At 44.0% G+C, this 15,864-nt stretch overlaps 1 protein-coding gene across 32 annotated transcripts in view; it reads left to right on the top strand.

The window, feature by feature from the left end:
- Ppfibp2 (PPFIB scaffold protein 2) overlaps positions 1–15,864 on the top strand; it is a 156,735-nt gene that overhangs the window by 130,167 nt on the left and 10,704 nt on the right. For 17 of the 32 annotated variants that reach the window (XM_087211764.1, XM_087211768.1, XM_087211766.1 and 14 more), the window contains 8 exons: positions 136–239; positions 1,974–2,041; positions 3,558–3,615; positions 4,596–4,637; positions 8,451–8,589; positions 9,710–9,742; positions 10,173–10,314; positions 10,979–11,107. In XM_087211764.1, the coding sequence (XP_087067890.1) occupies positions 136–239; positions 1,974–2,041; positions 3,558–3,615; positions 4,596–4,637; positions 8,451–8,589; positions 9,710–9,742; positions 10,173–10,314; positions 10,979–11,107 (715 nt within the window). The remainder of the gene's footprint in view (positions 1–135; positions 240–1,973; positions 2,042–3,557; positions 3,616–4,595; positions 4,638–8,450; positions 8,590–9,709; positions 9,743–10,172; positions 10,315–10,978; positions 11,108–15,864) is intronic. The other 15 variants (XM_087211765.1, XM_087211769.1, XM_087211775.1 and 12 more) reach the window with 1 other exon arrangement.

The raw sequence follows: 15,864 nt of genomic DNA, 5'->3' as shown, positions 1-15,864 counted from the left end.
ACTCTTGAGCATAGCACCCCATGATCCAGTCGCCTTCCAAAAGCCTACCAGTGAACACCTCTGAGGGTTTTGCAGGGCATCCTAGATCTAAACCGTAACAGTGATGATCTACTCCTTCTGCATTAATCCGTCTAGAGCCTTCCGAGAGAACTCTCTCAGTCAATGAAGAAGAACTGGAGGGAAGGTTCAGAAAGTGGAACGCTGCAAATAAAGGCCCTGAAGAATTATTAAAACAAGAGGTATTGCATTTCCATGCACAGTGTGGGGTTGCAGCAGCCCCCAGAGCATGCCCTTAGCCTGGAGGGAGATCTAGTCAGGCACCTGTCGAGTACACATGTTCACTGTGAGTAATTACATGCATGGAACAGCCCTCAAGCTTGAGGGGAGAGGGGAGGGGAGCAGAGGCGGAGGCTCAGGCCTCTGTTCTGGTTCGCAGCAGCTTGATAAAACCCTAGAACACTGAGGGGTAGGACTTTTCCCTTGTTTACTTTTGTCTTTTCTCTCTGGAATGTAAATGGAGGCCAAAGACTGTGTTTGTTTTCGTTTACCACTATTTCTCTAGAATCTGCAATGTCTGATGAAGAGAATTCAGCAAATATGTGTTAAGAGATACCTTCAGCTTCTAAAGTGATACATTCCTGTTTCACAGATATCTCTTCAACTCCGGAGTCAGCACCCAGATCTCCCTTCTCTTTGATTTAAAAATCTGGTCCTATCATATGGATCTCTCTGTGCTTAGACTCAATATAAATGAACAAACAAACACATGAACACAGACCTCAGGTAGAAGACAGACTTTGGCCTTGGGGCCCGGAGATTCATGAATTTCCAGAACAGTCATACGGAAAAGGATTTTAGAGTCCAGCTTAATCCTTTGAATTAAGATCACACAGTGAGCCTGTTACTAAGTCAGAGGAAGAACCCCACATTTCTGGAGGTGACAAAACAGCAGAAACCAGGACTCACTCAGCACCTCTGTGGTCACTGTGATTCGTACTCTACTTGGGTCACCTGTTTACTCCAGATGGTACTTCATTGAATCCTTAGTGTACTGCAATGAATCTGAGGATTAAAGCGTCCAAATAATGTACTCCAAGTATTGTCACACAATAGATGGCAGAACCTGAACTCCAACCTAGATCTACCTGACCTCAAAACCCAGCTGTCTTATAATGCTGGGGTTCTTGTCATAGTAAATAAAAGGACTCTGGGCTGCAGGGGAAAGAGACTCTCTTTGCAGTCAGTACAGTGCCAAAGACACCCCTGTTAGCTCATGCTTGTGCCCCTGAGGTGCTCTTTCCTTTCTGCCTTCATGGTGAGCTCATTCTCACTCCTCAAGATGCAGCTCACATGTCCTCCCCTCTGAGGCCTTCTAAATACTCCCCGAGCCAGAGGGAGCCCTGCCCTTCCTTCTGTTCCCATATGTGCTGTAGGTATCGGTGCCACAAGGACAAGTGGCAGCTTTTATCCTTGCATAATTGTCTGCCTTCCAGCTGAGGGGCGTGCTTGCCCCTTGCCTGGCATAGGATGGCAAGCAATAGACATTGCTCATGTTTCTTAAGTGACTGTATCATAAGCATTTCCCCTTGCCAGCCACAGAATTTGACAGGTTAACCTAAGTCAAAAGGGAATGCTTTTGAAAGGATGTATAGTGACTCAGAATGAAAGGAAAAACTGGAGAGCCAAGCTCAGAAAGGGCAGGAGTGGCAAAAGCCTAGGGATACCATTTTCAGGATTTTACTGCTACAATAAGAACTTAATCTAAGCTTTGGGGTTTAGAAAGGAAAGGCAAGTTATTATTATGCCTACCCTCTTGGCATCTTCAAAGAGCAAGGTGTCCACTTTGATGTATCTACCTTGACTATACCCAGGGGTAAATATATGGCTCCCCAAAGGAATCATCCAAAAAAGAGGAAGGGATTGTCCCCAAATATTAACTTTCCTCTCCATTGTCCCTTCTTCTTTTGATGCAGATGCCTCCAAAATGCAGCTCTCCCAAGGTGGGGCCTCCTCCTCTGCCACAGAAATCACTGGAAACCAGGTAGGAGACTTGAACATCTACCAAGTGTCTCTGTGCTCACAGGTCCTTCTTGGAGTTCCTGAAATGGATGAAAACTGGCCTCATGTGCTGAGCATAGTCACCATGCCCTGGGGACACCCAACCTTCCATTGTCAGGGCATCACCAACCAGGCCTACCTCTCCTGGCCACAGAGGGGCTTCCCTCACAGGCTGAGCTCTAGGTCATTGTCACTGATAAAAGACCTGGCCAGAGGTCTTGGAGCCTCAGAGAGGAGGTGGCTACAACTCATCCATGCCTTCCAGAGGCTTCTTGGAGTTGAGAGGATGTGTTTCTGTCACTTCCACCTGCCCCTTTGAAATGTTCTTGGGATGAATTGAGTCCTTTGACCATCCAGGCATTGTAGGGAGGGCCATTTCTTCTCCCTGGGAAGTTAGTCCAATTGCTTTGGTAATAGTGCACTTATACTGGGTCAGCCTATAGGGTCACTGGCTACTACCTGGATAGTTCCTCTAAAATTAACCCATTTCTAGATTGCTACTCCTACTCCCTACTCCTTACAACGTGTTTCCAAGTTTAGATCCATGTGAAGAAGACATGGAGACATCACCACCATGGACATGCTCCAGCCAAGGTGTCTGAGGAAGATGGCTACAACATGACAGAAACTTCCCCAAGATAGTGCTAGAATCTATACTGTCAGAGCCCAATTTCTGGAGAACAGTTGTTCTCCCAAGGTTTTAACCCCATTGAAAAATGCCAGTATCTGAGAGGATGATTGCCCAGTCCTAGCTTTTGTAGAACAAGAAATTTAGTTTATAATTCATTTGGGGAATTAACAATGAGGAACTCATACTGAACAGACTCACAAAAAACTAATATAGAAATAAATGCTTATTTATTTCTACAGATTAAGAAATATGACTGCCCAGGAGACTTAGCACCAGGTTATGCTTGGGAGCACTGATGGCAGTGCCTCTTCTCTCCCTTTGGTCCCGTATCTGCAAAATAGCCCCTGTGAAAACAAAATTCCTCTGAGCAGACTGCTCAGTGTGTGCAGATCCAGAGCTGGGCTGGAGGATTTAAGCAGTGATGCTCTGGATTTGTGGCTGGCTGGTATTTTTGTCTCCACTCTGAAAGGACACCAACTCCTTCCTCCTCCATCAATCTTAACCTCACAGACAAGCCAGCATCAATGCTTTTCCTGTCCTTTGACTCTGCAGACATTGGTCTTCTGTGTAAGCCAGAGGCAGTCACTTTCCATCAACGCAACAGAATTAAGCGTACTCTAGCTTTTTGAACAATGTCTAGGACTTTCTGTTGGGATCTAAAGGCCTCACCAACATGTTGTTGGACCAGGGTACTTCCCAAGGTGGGCCAGTCTGTCTTATATACTGGCTACTATGAAAGGGTTGATTTTTTTGTTTTTTACTCTAAGCCCAAGACAGACCACTGATTAAGCACATAGACTGTCCTCTGCATGTTGATAGCATGCACCTCCTTCTCTAGTAACTGTTTCTTTACTTTGTGTTTGTCTAGGGCTCAGAAAAAGCTCTCCTGTAGTCTAGAAGACTTGAGAAGTGAATCTGAGGATAAGGTCAGTCATAGCCTACCCATAAAGATTACTGAGTTACTTCTCTGGGCCCATCACAGTGCTAGGGTATGCAGATGAATCCTGGTCCTTGCCTTGGAGAGGCACTTACACAGTTGCTGGGGAGGCAGAATTACATGAACATTTTTAGAAAAACAGATAGGCTGGCCCAAGGCAATCTTGAGACAGGACCTTCAGAAAATGCTGGCTGGAGTTGATGAGTGTGTGTTTATGGTGGGCAAAGACTTGTTAAAGTCTGGCGGATCCTGGCAGGTTTTGGAAAATGGTGGAGAGCAGGAGAAGGTTAAGTCAGAGCCACGCATCAGATCAAACCAGAGATCTTGACCATTGGCCCTGTCTTCCCAGGGCACTAGGCATTGTTGCAGAAATTCCGAATGAAGAAGTAATGTGGATAAAGGAGATGATCCCAAGAGTCAGAGATGGAGCATCTTAGAAGATTGAGAGGCAGCTTTTTTAAAAGACTAGAGAAGATATGAGGAGGGCTTTGTGGCCCCTTATTTGAGGATAGCCCTTGACCGTGGGTAGACCCTATGCTGGAGAATGATCCTGGGCTCTTGAACTTAGCTAGGGGAAAACAAGGAATCCTGTCCTGATAGAGCCTCCAGCAAGCCATGGTGTGTATTATTTCCTGGACTCCAGCAGAGTGCCCAGCTCCCTGGAGATAGTGGAGATCCATAAATGCTAGAGTTGGCAGGAGCCATGGGGTTTCTTCAGTTGGCCATGTGCTTCTTGCTCCCCTGGTCAGATTGTTAGCAGCCACCCAAGATATCTATCCACAGTGTTGGACAGGGACCTGTATTTGTTGCCATGGATGATGATACTTGAGGTGAAGGGATGTGTGTGTGTGTGTGTGTGTGTGTGTGTGTTCCTTTCAGATATAAGCAGACAGGTAGTCCTGAGATTTTGTTTGTGACTAACACTGGTTTCTTTTTTTCCACACAATCAAAATCCTTGTCACTCCCTAGTGTGTCAATGGGAACCAGCTCTCTCCTATGGCAGAACCCAAGGTATGTTAACTTCATGTCTCTCGCCTAACAGTGGTGGTACTGCTTCCTTGTTTTTTTAGCAAGTTATAGCTCTGGCACCATAAAACATGTTAACCATAAAGTGTAAGAGGGCAATAAGAAAATTCTTCCTCCCATTATATGTTTATGTGCACTCATATCTATAATGTGCTTTTACTGCCATTACTTGTGGAATAGGAGTTATTAGCATCACCTCCATGTTATAGACTTGAAGAAGTCAATCTTTAATAGTGCAATCTAGATTTCATTGATGAGAAGGGAGCTAGCTAGAGTGATCCTAGCACCCAGTAGGGTGTGATGGCTCTCATCCTTTCTATGCTGATGTGTCACAGTTAACAAACGCAGGAGGACATAAGTCCCCCTTTAATGAACAAGCTGTGTTATAAAATTCCATTAGAACTGATTTTCTCCCAGGAAGCCTGTTGTGGAGGTTAATTAAGTTTCCAGATCAGTGCACAAATGTTAAGCCCATAATGAACTGAAACTTTGTATAATTAGCATGATTTCAGCCACACCCAAGCACCATTGGTAGCATCACACAGAGCACGTGCTGGGCATGGCCCTTCTCTGTCTTCTGCTTTCCCTGTGTTGGCTTTGGCCTAAGAGGGTTGTTTTTATGTATTTTCACCAATATGACAGAATGGGGCATCTCTGCCCTTCACACTGTGTAAGACCAAGATCTTGTCCACACCTCTGCCTGGAGCAAAGGGGCTTCTTTGCACTTTCACATGTGTAGCAGTTGGTGCTGCAATTAGGCATCCATTCCTTGGGCCATCTGAACTGTAGAGCAAAAGTCTTCTGCTTGCCCTGCCCCGCCCCGCCCCGTCCCTGTGCTTTGGATACACAGTCCCTTGATCCTGGGGTCACTGGCCCCTCAGCAAAAGCCTTGGGGCGGAGACTGCTCTGTGACATTTTCCTGCCTCAGCCTCACAGAGGTAGTTCATAGATGTTTCTAAGTAGACATGGAAGCATCTGTCTGCCCCTTTGGAAACACAGATAGCTCATGGGCTCAAACTTGAAGACATGGATTTGATTACCATGAAATATGAGTGATGTGAGATTTCTTAACGAAGAGAAAAATATAAATATTCCAGATTAAAAGTTTGATTCTAATATAGCTTTGACCATAATCAATAATCTTTTGCAACTCAGTTCAACATGGCCACATCTTTAAAACACACACACACACACACACACACACACCAACCAGATTCCCAGGGGGAGTTAACAAGTGCAATAATCTTTCTGTATCAGTGTCCTCTCACCCTGGCCTTGCTTCAGCTGGCCCTTGCATCCTGTGACTGAACTTGTTACATGGTAAGACCTCCTTGTGTGACTTTCCAGCCCTGAGTGTTAGACATGTCTTCTGAACTTCCCCAGAATTACATCCCCTGGTCTGGCTCTCCCAGGCTATGAGTCAATCTTCCCTACTTCTGACAGCTCTAGAATTAATTTCCTCCAGCTCTCTCCAAGTACTCTGCTGTCTGTGCTGAACATCTCCCCATGTGCATGGACCACCAGCCTGAAAAGTACAAGTTTCTCAAAGGCTTCTTTAAACTGTGCCCGGGGCCTCACTTGGGTGTGATTTCTAGATGCCATCTGACCCAGGCCTTCCTTAATCTAGGGGCTAGTGTAATAGATTACTGTCACTGTAGAAGTCAACATTTGATATTTTCCATGCTTCTGTTTGTCTGCTACCCACTGTGTGCTAGTCGCTGTGCTTAATGTTGCTTCACAGTAATTCAGAGGCAGGAATTGTTAATTCACTACTGTGTTGAGAAACTACCAAATGGAGGTTCTAGAAGTTGAAGAGAAAAGCATTGGGCTGTTTCCATCTGGTCTGGGGGGTTTGTGATGACCCAGCCAAAAACCTGTTTTGAGAGCCCTTTGCTGTCCCATATTTCATGTGTGATATGGAATAGGAGTCATTCCTTGCAGTTCTCTTTGCTTTTTGAACACTGCCTTCCCACGGTCAGTGTTTCCTGGGGCTGACTGTGTATCAGAATAATCTCAGACGCTAGTTAAAAATACAGACTCCTGGGGTGTGCTCCAGAGGGGTTGAATCACGGGGCTGGGAAGGCAGCAGGGATTGCATGTTGTTTTTGAAGTGCTCCAGGTGAGTGTGAAGCAGCCACCATATGAACCAGCACTGGGGAACTGTTGATCTTGCCTACATGTCTGATCACATCCACCCTCTGTCTTACAGGTCATCACAAGCATGAAAATCTTAGTCTTCATCTCTCAGGGTTCTAATTACTTCTACTCACTGGCCAGTTTTTCCAGAATTCTTAAAGAATTTAGTTTCTCTCCCTGAATCTCTTCGTTCTGAATCTGTTTTGAGGGGATTATTGTCAATGTTCAGTAAATGAACTGAATTTTGAACAATTTCTAGGACATGTGATTATAAGCAAAGTGAACTTGGAAATGTATTGGTCACTTGACTTAGCTAAATGAAGCTTCAGAAGATGTCTCCATCACAAGTTTCTCATTAAGGTTCTGACTTTGCCAGTCTCAAAATCTGTTTTTTCTTTCATGCTACTTTTCTTCTGGGCCCAATCAAGTGATCCACAGTTGATTCCCTCAGTAATGTTACTTCAGTTTCTCTCTCCTTTTTTTCTCTCTTGCTCTGAGAATACATTCCACTTTGCTTCCCTCAGGTTTGCAGACATATGGGTCATTGTATCCTTTTCAACCAAATAAATTCTATTCTTCTTTCTTGTTTAATCAACTTGTTTCTTTGGGGCTCTGTATGGCCAGGATCCAAGTATGGAGCCAATTGCACTGAAGCTGTATTTCACACAGTTCCTAAGGGAATTCTGTGTTGGCACGTAGCCATTTCCTGCTGTCATCTTCCCCAAGTGTGTGTGTACCTGCTTGCCTTGCCTTAACATGATGTTTTTCAAAAGAACTATTATCACAATATAGTCTTGATTGATTGATGATTGATTGACTGATTGATTGTAACAGGGTCTTGCTGTGTTCCAGGCTGGCTTCCAACTTTTTCTGTAGCCTAGGCTGGCCTTAAACTCGAGAATCTCCTGCCTCAGCCTCCCAGAATGCTGGGATTATAGGCATGCATTACCACACCTGGCTCAAACTTTTTCTTTTGTTGCTTCAAATTTAAACTCTAAATCTCCTCTTGTAGCATAGGTTTCTCTTAGTAAAGATCCACATAATTTGTGTACTTGGCCAAGCTCCTGCAGAGTTCTGCCCTAGCCTGGTGTGAGTGAAGGTCCTACTTAGTTAAAGCGCCCCTTTACTAATCACTAAAGGAAGTCTGGGAGAACAGGGAAACCCAGCCCAGACTGACCTCAGTCTCCTCACTTTCAGAGTGTATGTGTGTGCGTGTGTGCGTGTGTGTGCGTGTGTGTTTAAGTATGTATATTCAAACATACATATATGAGATAAGGCACTAGGTAGCAAATTCTAGCAAGGGGTCATTTATGGCTGTTAATTCAGTGAGCCTCTGAACGCTAGGCCATATGGCAAAGGTCCCCCTTTCCAAGACACCTCTATTTTTCTACTTCCTGCTCAGAGGCAGTTACACTCAGCCCTGCACTGGGGCTTTACTCTCTCCCTGTCTCACTCTGTGGACAGAGTTCTTCCTTCCTCAGAACTCTGGTCTGCTTTCCTGACATAGGCTGAATGGTTTTTGTGCAGTCTTGGAGTCAAGATAAATGGTAAATGATTGTGGGAGAACAGGAAACTGTGTAACCAAGGATTTCCTGAGGAGAAATGAGTTTGAGTTTGAGTCTGAGGGTTGATTCAGCATCTCTCCATCTCTCCTTCCAATAGGACAGCCCTTTTCTGGTGGAGCAGAAATATCCGACATTACCTGGGAAGCTTCCGGGAGCCACACCCAATGGAGAAGCTGCCAAATCTACTCCCACCGCCTCCCAGCCTGACCCCTCAGGGAGCAACCTGCTAAGGCTGAGTGAGTGTCTCACCCGTGACACTTTCAGTCACTGTACCAGATACCTGCACCCAGCACTGCCACCCACAGTTGAGAATGGTGGGGGTCAGGAGGTCCTGGAGCAAGTTGCACCCCACAGTAGACCCACTTTTAAAGGTTGTACCCTACAGTATAGCCCAGGTAAGCTGTTTCCTAAGGTCAGTACTTCAGAATCTCCCCCCGCCCTGCAAATAAACCCCCAAACAGGCTATGTATGCACCCTATTTTTTCTAGCTGCAGTTATTCACCTCATTTTTTCACCTTCCATTTCTCTTCTCAACTATTTGTCCTTCCTTCCATTCCCCTTTTCCCTTCCACCCTTCCTATCCCTCATTCTTCCTCTTCCATATCATTTTCTCTCTTCTGTCTTCGCCTTCTCTGTAGCCTTTCTGTTACCAGTAGGATGATACTCTAGGCTCTTCAAAGTGAGAGCACTTCCTTAGGCAAATGGAGGAAGTGGCCAGGGGACAAGGATATCAACCCACAGGCATCCTTTTGGAGGGTGGGACCTGAAACCATTTGGCCTTTGCTCCATTCCAACAAGATAAACTATCTTTCCCCCAAAGCAGCCACAGAGGGAATGCGCTAGTCCTGGCAGCATTCTTGCTGTCTTGATCCTCTGCCTGCTGTTCTGTGAACCAGCCTTCGAATCGTCTCGTGAAGGCCAGTTCTGCTCAGGGCAGCAGCTCCAGACAAACCCTTACATGTGTGTTCAGTAGTCTCAGTCTGGACACTCAGCGGCTTCAGATCATTCTGGTCTGAGTGAGCCCAGGCATATGAGAGCTGCGTGTGGCCCTCTGTTCAGCCCCTGTTGCTCCCTCCTCCACCCCTACGTGTGGACACCTCAGTCTTCCAGGAAGCAGCACCGGGAACATTTGGCCCCTCGAGTGAGGCTCTGTCTCAATTCTCTGACACTGTGCTCATGGCTTAGTTTCTATTTACCGCTCTTCTTGGAAATATTTTTTTCTTTCTGTTTGAGTTTTTCTCTCTTGTTTGATGACACTCTTTTGTTTATCTCTTTGCTTCCCTGTAACTCTCTTGGGCTGGACTTTGGCCTCTCTTGTTTCTTCATGTGGCTTCTCTGCTTCTTGGTTGGCTGGAGATCATGGCCGGAGTGTCAGTGCCCCTGTATTAGGTACTGTACCTGTTCCAGGTGAGGTGGGGAGTGAAAATGCTTTCATTCCCTGTTCCCCCTAACTCACCTCCCCTCCCAAATTCTCAATGATGCTCCCCCTCTTGCCTGAATTCCTGCATCTGCCTCTGAGGGAAGAGAGCAAGCTCCTTATTGAATAACCCATAAGTACTTGGACCACAAACTCTTAGAATTCGAAGACATTAGTTTATCCAGATTTGAAACATTAAGCTTACTAATTCCTTAACAAGAGAGCTTGGAATGTGCTTGAACCTCACTGGCCTCTGGGATTTTGCTGTGGCACTCTGCCCTAAAGGCAGAGCTGGGCAGGGCCGTCAGGACTACCTCAGAAGGATGGTCCTGGCTTGGAGAGGAGGGTTCTACAGCACACTTCTTACTCCCTTTATATTTCATGTCTTCCTTTCAACCTCAGGAGACACAGAAAGTGGTTGGGAAGATACTACCATGGCCAATGACATCTCATCCACCTCATCGGGTACTGAATCCAGTCCCCAGTCTCCCCTGACACCAGATGGTAAACGGAGCCCCAAAGGCATCAAAAAATTCTGGGGAAAGTAAGTTGATGGTGATGATCATAATCATACTGCTTGGTAGAAAGTGAGTTGGTGATGATCATAATCATATTGGTTAGACTTAATCTCCTCTTGACCTAGCAAAGAGTCTGTGTAAACCCCTGGTTTATCCAACATTGAGACAACTATAAAAACAGAGCAGTCATGTTCAGAGAATTTGAATTGTTTTTCAGGGCCCAGAGAAGAAAGTTGAGATATACTCATTAAGTACAGCCAGTTGCCTTACCTGTGCCCATTCTAGGCATCTATCTATCCCACACATCTGGTCACATCCTGTGCAGTTTGTTTGGAAAAGACATAGGTGAAACTGGGCTCTTCCTTCTTAGCGGTTAGTCTGTGTCTTGAGAAACCTCTGAAGACAGCTGAGTACTTGCTGGCCACAGTGATCCAGTCTGAAATAGATAGCAACTAGAGACTCCTATGAAGCATCGTCCTTCCCTTTGTCCCTCAGGGGGAGTTGACCAAACCCTAGAGGAAGCTTAGAATTGAGGCTGAGAACTGGCCAAGGAACTGTCTCGGGTTGTGTTCCTTCATCCATGATCTTTGATCTCCAGAGCCCTGTGCCTGGCTTTGTTGCAAAGGAAGGGTACACTGCCTCTGGGCTCTCACATCCCCTGACAGTGTCTGTGGATTCCTCTCCACACAGAATCCGAAGAACCCAGTCAGGAAATTTCAACACTGATGCACCAGGGATGGTGGAGTTTCGACGAGGTGGGCTTCGGGCAACTGCAGGGCCAAGACTCTCAAGAAGCAGGGACTCCAAAGGACAAAAATGGTAAGGCTCCCTGCAGTCTACACATTGCTGTGTGAAATCCTGGCCAAGGTAGGATGGGGGTAGGGGTTAAATGTGCCAGAACCTCCAGAGATGGAAGGCAAGAGCTCTAGTCCAGAGCTTCAGAACTTGTCCCATTGACACAGGTAGATACTGCTTGTGCTCGGAAGTGCTCAGGTCAGAGGAAACAAGGGCTGCCTAAAGCTGGGGTGGCTGGGGTGTGAGGGCCCCGGCAACTCTGTACATCCATAACTCACTCTCAGGAGTGCCTTTGCACACTGGACTGAGAGGCTCTCTTGCAGTCATATAAGACACAGATTCTAAAATTCTAGTCCTGAGTCTCTAGCTGTGAGCCCTAAGCTAATTGATATAATACCTCTATTCCTCCACTTTTTCATTTGTAAAAAGGGGCTCAAAAGCAAGTATTTTATTAAAGTTCTTGTGAGGATTACATGAGCTATTGTTCACTAACCCAAGCATCAGCTGTCTGCCACTCAGGGTTCACCATCCTCTAGTCTGTGTGAAAAAAAGAACTTCATTTCTTACCCACCTGTGGGCCAGCCTCACCCTTCTGCACACTTCGTGAGAGGATGTGGGTAGAGCAGGCTGGATCCGCCATTGTCCTTCATGATCACTCCGCCAGACTTTACTGAAGGGTAGTAACTAAAGGGGGCTGCTAAGGCATGGGTAGCACTGGAATAAAAATGGTGAGTTTCACAGGACTGTCTCCATCGTGCCATTGTGAATAGGTATGGAAAACATTAAGCTTTTCCAGAGGTGTCCCTAGTAGAGACCCTCCAGTTGCTATCCTTACCCACTTTCCTTAGCTCTTCCTGCTCTGAGGAAGAATGGCTGTCTTCAAACTTGCATAGGTGAATCCTTACTCCTGCATTTAGAGGAAACACTCTCTTCATATCAGGTGTCCCTGTCATACATCACATCCAACAGAACTTCTCCTTAAGTCTGAGCTGAAGTCTACTTCTGGGGACCTTCTGCAGGACCAGATTGCCCCTTTTAAAATCTAACTACAAGGTGAAAAGTAAACTCTTTGAAGTTTAGTGTCCTCCAGATTGCCAGGCACCAGTGTGAAATATAAGTAACTACTGGGTGAGACATGTACAGCTCAATATTAATCCCTAGACATTGTGCAGTCTAGATTCTAACTAAAAGAGAAGAATATTTCCCTAAATGCATCCTACTCACTCACAAACCTGCTTCCCCTGAGGAAGGGAGCCTTAGTTTATTTTGCACATGGAAGAGATACTCCTCTGCTGGCCTGCCATTCTCAGGTTTCAAGGCTTTGCCAAATCTTCCTGGTGTTTGAGACACAGGACTTTCCAAGATCCATCTGTGCTTTGGTGGGTGTCCCCAGAACTATTTTATACTCCAGGGTCTTGAAAAGAAATGTGTGAATGTATAGACCTGCTGTGCATATTCCCCCAGGCCCCAGGCCCCAGGAGGGTGGTGTTGATGCCTTTAGCCACAAATGTAAATTCTCAGTAAATGTCAGGAGTCTAGGGAATCTGAGGACAGGGTCTGAGAAGTCAGAGACCAATTCAGGACCGATGAAGGCCCACATATTCTATTCCATAATTAGCTATTCTAATTTACTAGCAATTTTCCTAATTTAGACATTACTGTTGTCTCTGGTTTTTCTGAGATTAAAAAAAATAAAGCTACAGTAAACTTGAATGATTCATCTTGGTTCCAACATGACAGTTTCTTTAAGGATTGACTCTAGAAGGAGAATCACTGGGTCAGGGCGTAAGAACTTTTCTAAGACACTTTGGCAGGAACGACCGCATGGTGAGAGAGCTCACTTACATTCTGCCAGTGACTTAGGGCATGGGGTAACCAAGGTCAGGAAGTTCTCTGCCAAGGGAAAAAACTGCAGTTCTAGCACAGGGCTGCTTTGCTGGAATGTTTTTGTGTTTTGTTAACCATAACAATGGTTAATAAAGGGAATAAGAATGAAGAGGTCTTGATGTGATGGCAGTGTTTATGCCATGCTTGTGGTAACAAAATGAAAATGCCAGTGGAAAAGAAAAGCTGTTATTACCCTCAGGCAGAAATTTGGTATAATTATATGCTGATGCCTTCTGATGTTTATAGTTTGTAGATATTTAAGGCAAAACCTTTTAAAATGTTTTCACTAATATGCTGGTAGGAAAAGTAATTTGTTATTGAAAGCCGCCAGCCCTAATCCTCTTGTTCTGATAATTTTTTAAAGATATGATATTTGACAATAACATTTTGTACACATCTCTCTCAGATTATGGAAAAATGACTCTTATTATCTTTCCCCCCGGATAAAGTTTTTCTGATTTACATTCCAGTCAGCACTGCTGTACAGGGAGACTTATTACCCATACATCCCTGTCAGCATTAAGTATTTAAATTTTTTAAATTTTTAAATTTTTCTACTTCTACAGACTTCCAAAAATTACACTTTTATTGCTAATTTGCATGATAATCATTTAAATTCTTTTTTTGCAACTTGTCTCCATTTTTTTTGCCAATTTTATTTAGTGATTTATGTCTTTCTTATAGACATGTCTGCTCTCCGTATGTTAAGATATTAAACTGTGTCTAATCATTTTGACAGGGCATTCTTAGGCTTGCGGCAGAATTTTACTTTTGTTTGTCATCCTTTGATATGTAGAATTTTTATATTTATATATAATAAGCTTCATTAACTTTTCCTTTGATTTCTTTCATCTTTTTTTTTAAATTTCTATGATTTTTAAAAACCATGTTTAAATAATCAGCTTTATTTTAATATATGAGTGTGTGTGTGTGTGTGTGCGTGTGTGCGTGTGTGTGTGTGTATGTATGTGTATTTCAAAAAAAAAGGTAATAAAATGTCATGCTTAAGCCAGACAGGTTTTAGAGCTGCACTCTGGGTCTCATCGTTGAGGAGGGCTTTCCTGAGTTGATCTGTGAAGTGTATTGCCCTTCAGGACTATAGTTTTATGAGGGGTCTCTAATCACAGCACTTCCCCACCTCAGATCCCATTTTATTTTCTTTCCCCCCACATTAATCAGATTCATCACAGAATCATATTGATCACAAATGTAAGGAAGCTTCTAGGCCCCTACTTGTATGGTCCCCTTCCAATGTCCAGAGAGGAGCTGCTGATCAATGTGTTGACAATGTCAAGTGTATGGAAAATTTCCTTAAATAATTTAAACACAGCCAATTTCAAGATTGCTGGCCCTTTTGTTCTAGTTTTCCCTTGGCCTTGGTCTACACTTTCCTTCCATCAGATGATGATGGAGTAGCCATGGGGCTTTGGGGGAACTGACTCGGGGATAGTTCAACTGAGAATATATTATCTGTTTCTTTTTTTGTTTTTTTGTTTTGTTTTGTTTTTGGGTTTTTTTTGGTACCGGGAATCAATCTAGGGTCCTTGCACTTGCGAGGCAGATGGTGGAACCACTAAGCTAAATCCCCAGCTCAACTGAGAATATAATTACTTAGGGCTTAGCAGAATATATGTATGTGACTTGCAGTCATTTCATATTTCACTGAGTTAGGTTTAGTTAACTAGCTATCCTAGTGTACAAATGGCTTCCACAATTACTTTTACTTCTCATTTGCCAAGTTGCACAGCATGCTGATGCAGAGATGCAAATAAGAGGTCATGTCCCAGTGTGAATACGTCCTCTGGCACTACATCCAGAAGTGGGGGGCAGTAGGGAACAAAATCATGTTTGAGATACACAAAACCAGCAGTTAATCTGTGGAGATTCTTTTCAGACTTCCGATCTGCAAAATCCCAAGGAGCAGATTTGTTTCTGTTGAATACCTAGTCAAAACAGAAATTCTTTCCTGTCAGGTCTGTACTTGCTAATAAAGTGTGTGCAATTACAAATGTACCCTGTGCTCTCCTCTACCGTGGGAGCATTGATTGTATCTGATAATCGCAATTACATCATTTTAATTATAATTTGGAAAGATGTTTCGGAATGAGTCAGTAAAACACGTGGCTTGGCTGTACATGGAAGATAGTTCCTCTGTCATCGCCAAGTGATTTCTCTCCCATGTTCAGCCATGGCCTGCAGAGGGTATGAGGGTTCCTGACACTGAGAGGATCCGAGGAGGTGCTAGGTCTGGTATTGTGGGAACAGCACAAGTCGGGGGCAGGGGTGAGGGGGTGCACCAAACACTCAATGAGAAGACTGCCGAGATGAGGACCAGAACTCCAGTTTGGTTTGAAAGGTCAGAGGGTTTCAAATTATCATCTTGAAAACACTTTATTTCCCCCTTTAGAATTGAAATGCTTTACTGATATATAAAATATTAATTTCCCCCCAAGTTCCAGAAATGAGAAAATGAATGAAATAAAAGATCTAATCAAATGTGAAATTAAACTGAGAAAAATGGACATTGAGAATTATTCTCACATTAAGAAACAGATTATATATTTAAAAAATGCCAGATCACACCCAAAGCTCTAAAAGCAAGAGATAAATTTCAAACAGAACTAGTAATAGGTTCCTAGGTTGTTTTTCATATAATACAAATCATATGAACACATTGCTAAAAGACCGCAATTTCTTGCTGAGCTTCCCTGATATACCGACATCAACAAAGATAGCATAAAAATAATGCCACCACCACAAAGATGTAGATAACACACTAGTTCTGAGTACTCTCAACTCAATCTTTAAGATTAGCCACAGTACAAGAAAACTTAATGCTATGTAGTTTTACTACTCATATATAAAAGACACTTACAGATTTCCCTAAATTTTAA

This window comes from Heterocephalus glaber, unplaced genomic scaffold (genome assembly GCF_053883595.1).
Source record: "Heterocephalus glaber isolate CG9 unplaced genomic scaffold, H.glaber_assembly_v1.0 deba00001428, whole genome shotgun sequence".
In the NCBI taxonomy this organism is placed as follows: domain Eukaryota; kingdom Metazoa; phylum Chordata; class Mammalia; order Rodentia; family Bathyergidae; genus Heterocephalus; species Heterocephalus glaber.
This window is presented reverse-complemented; position numbering and strand designations above follow the sequence as displayed.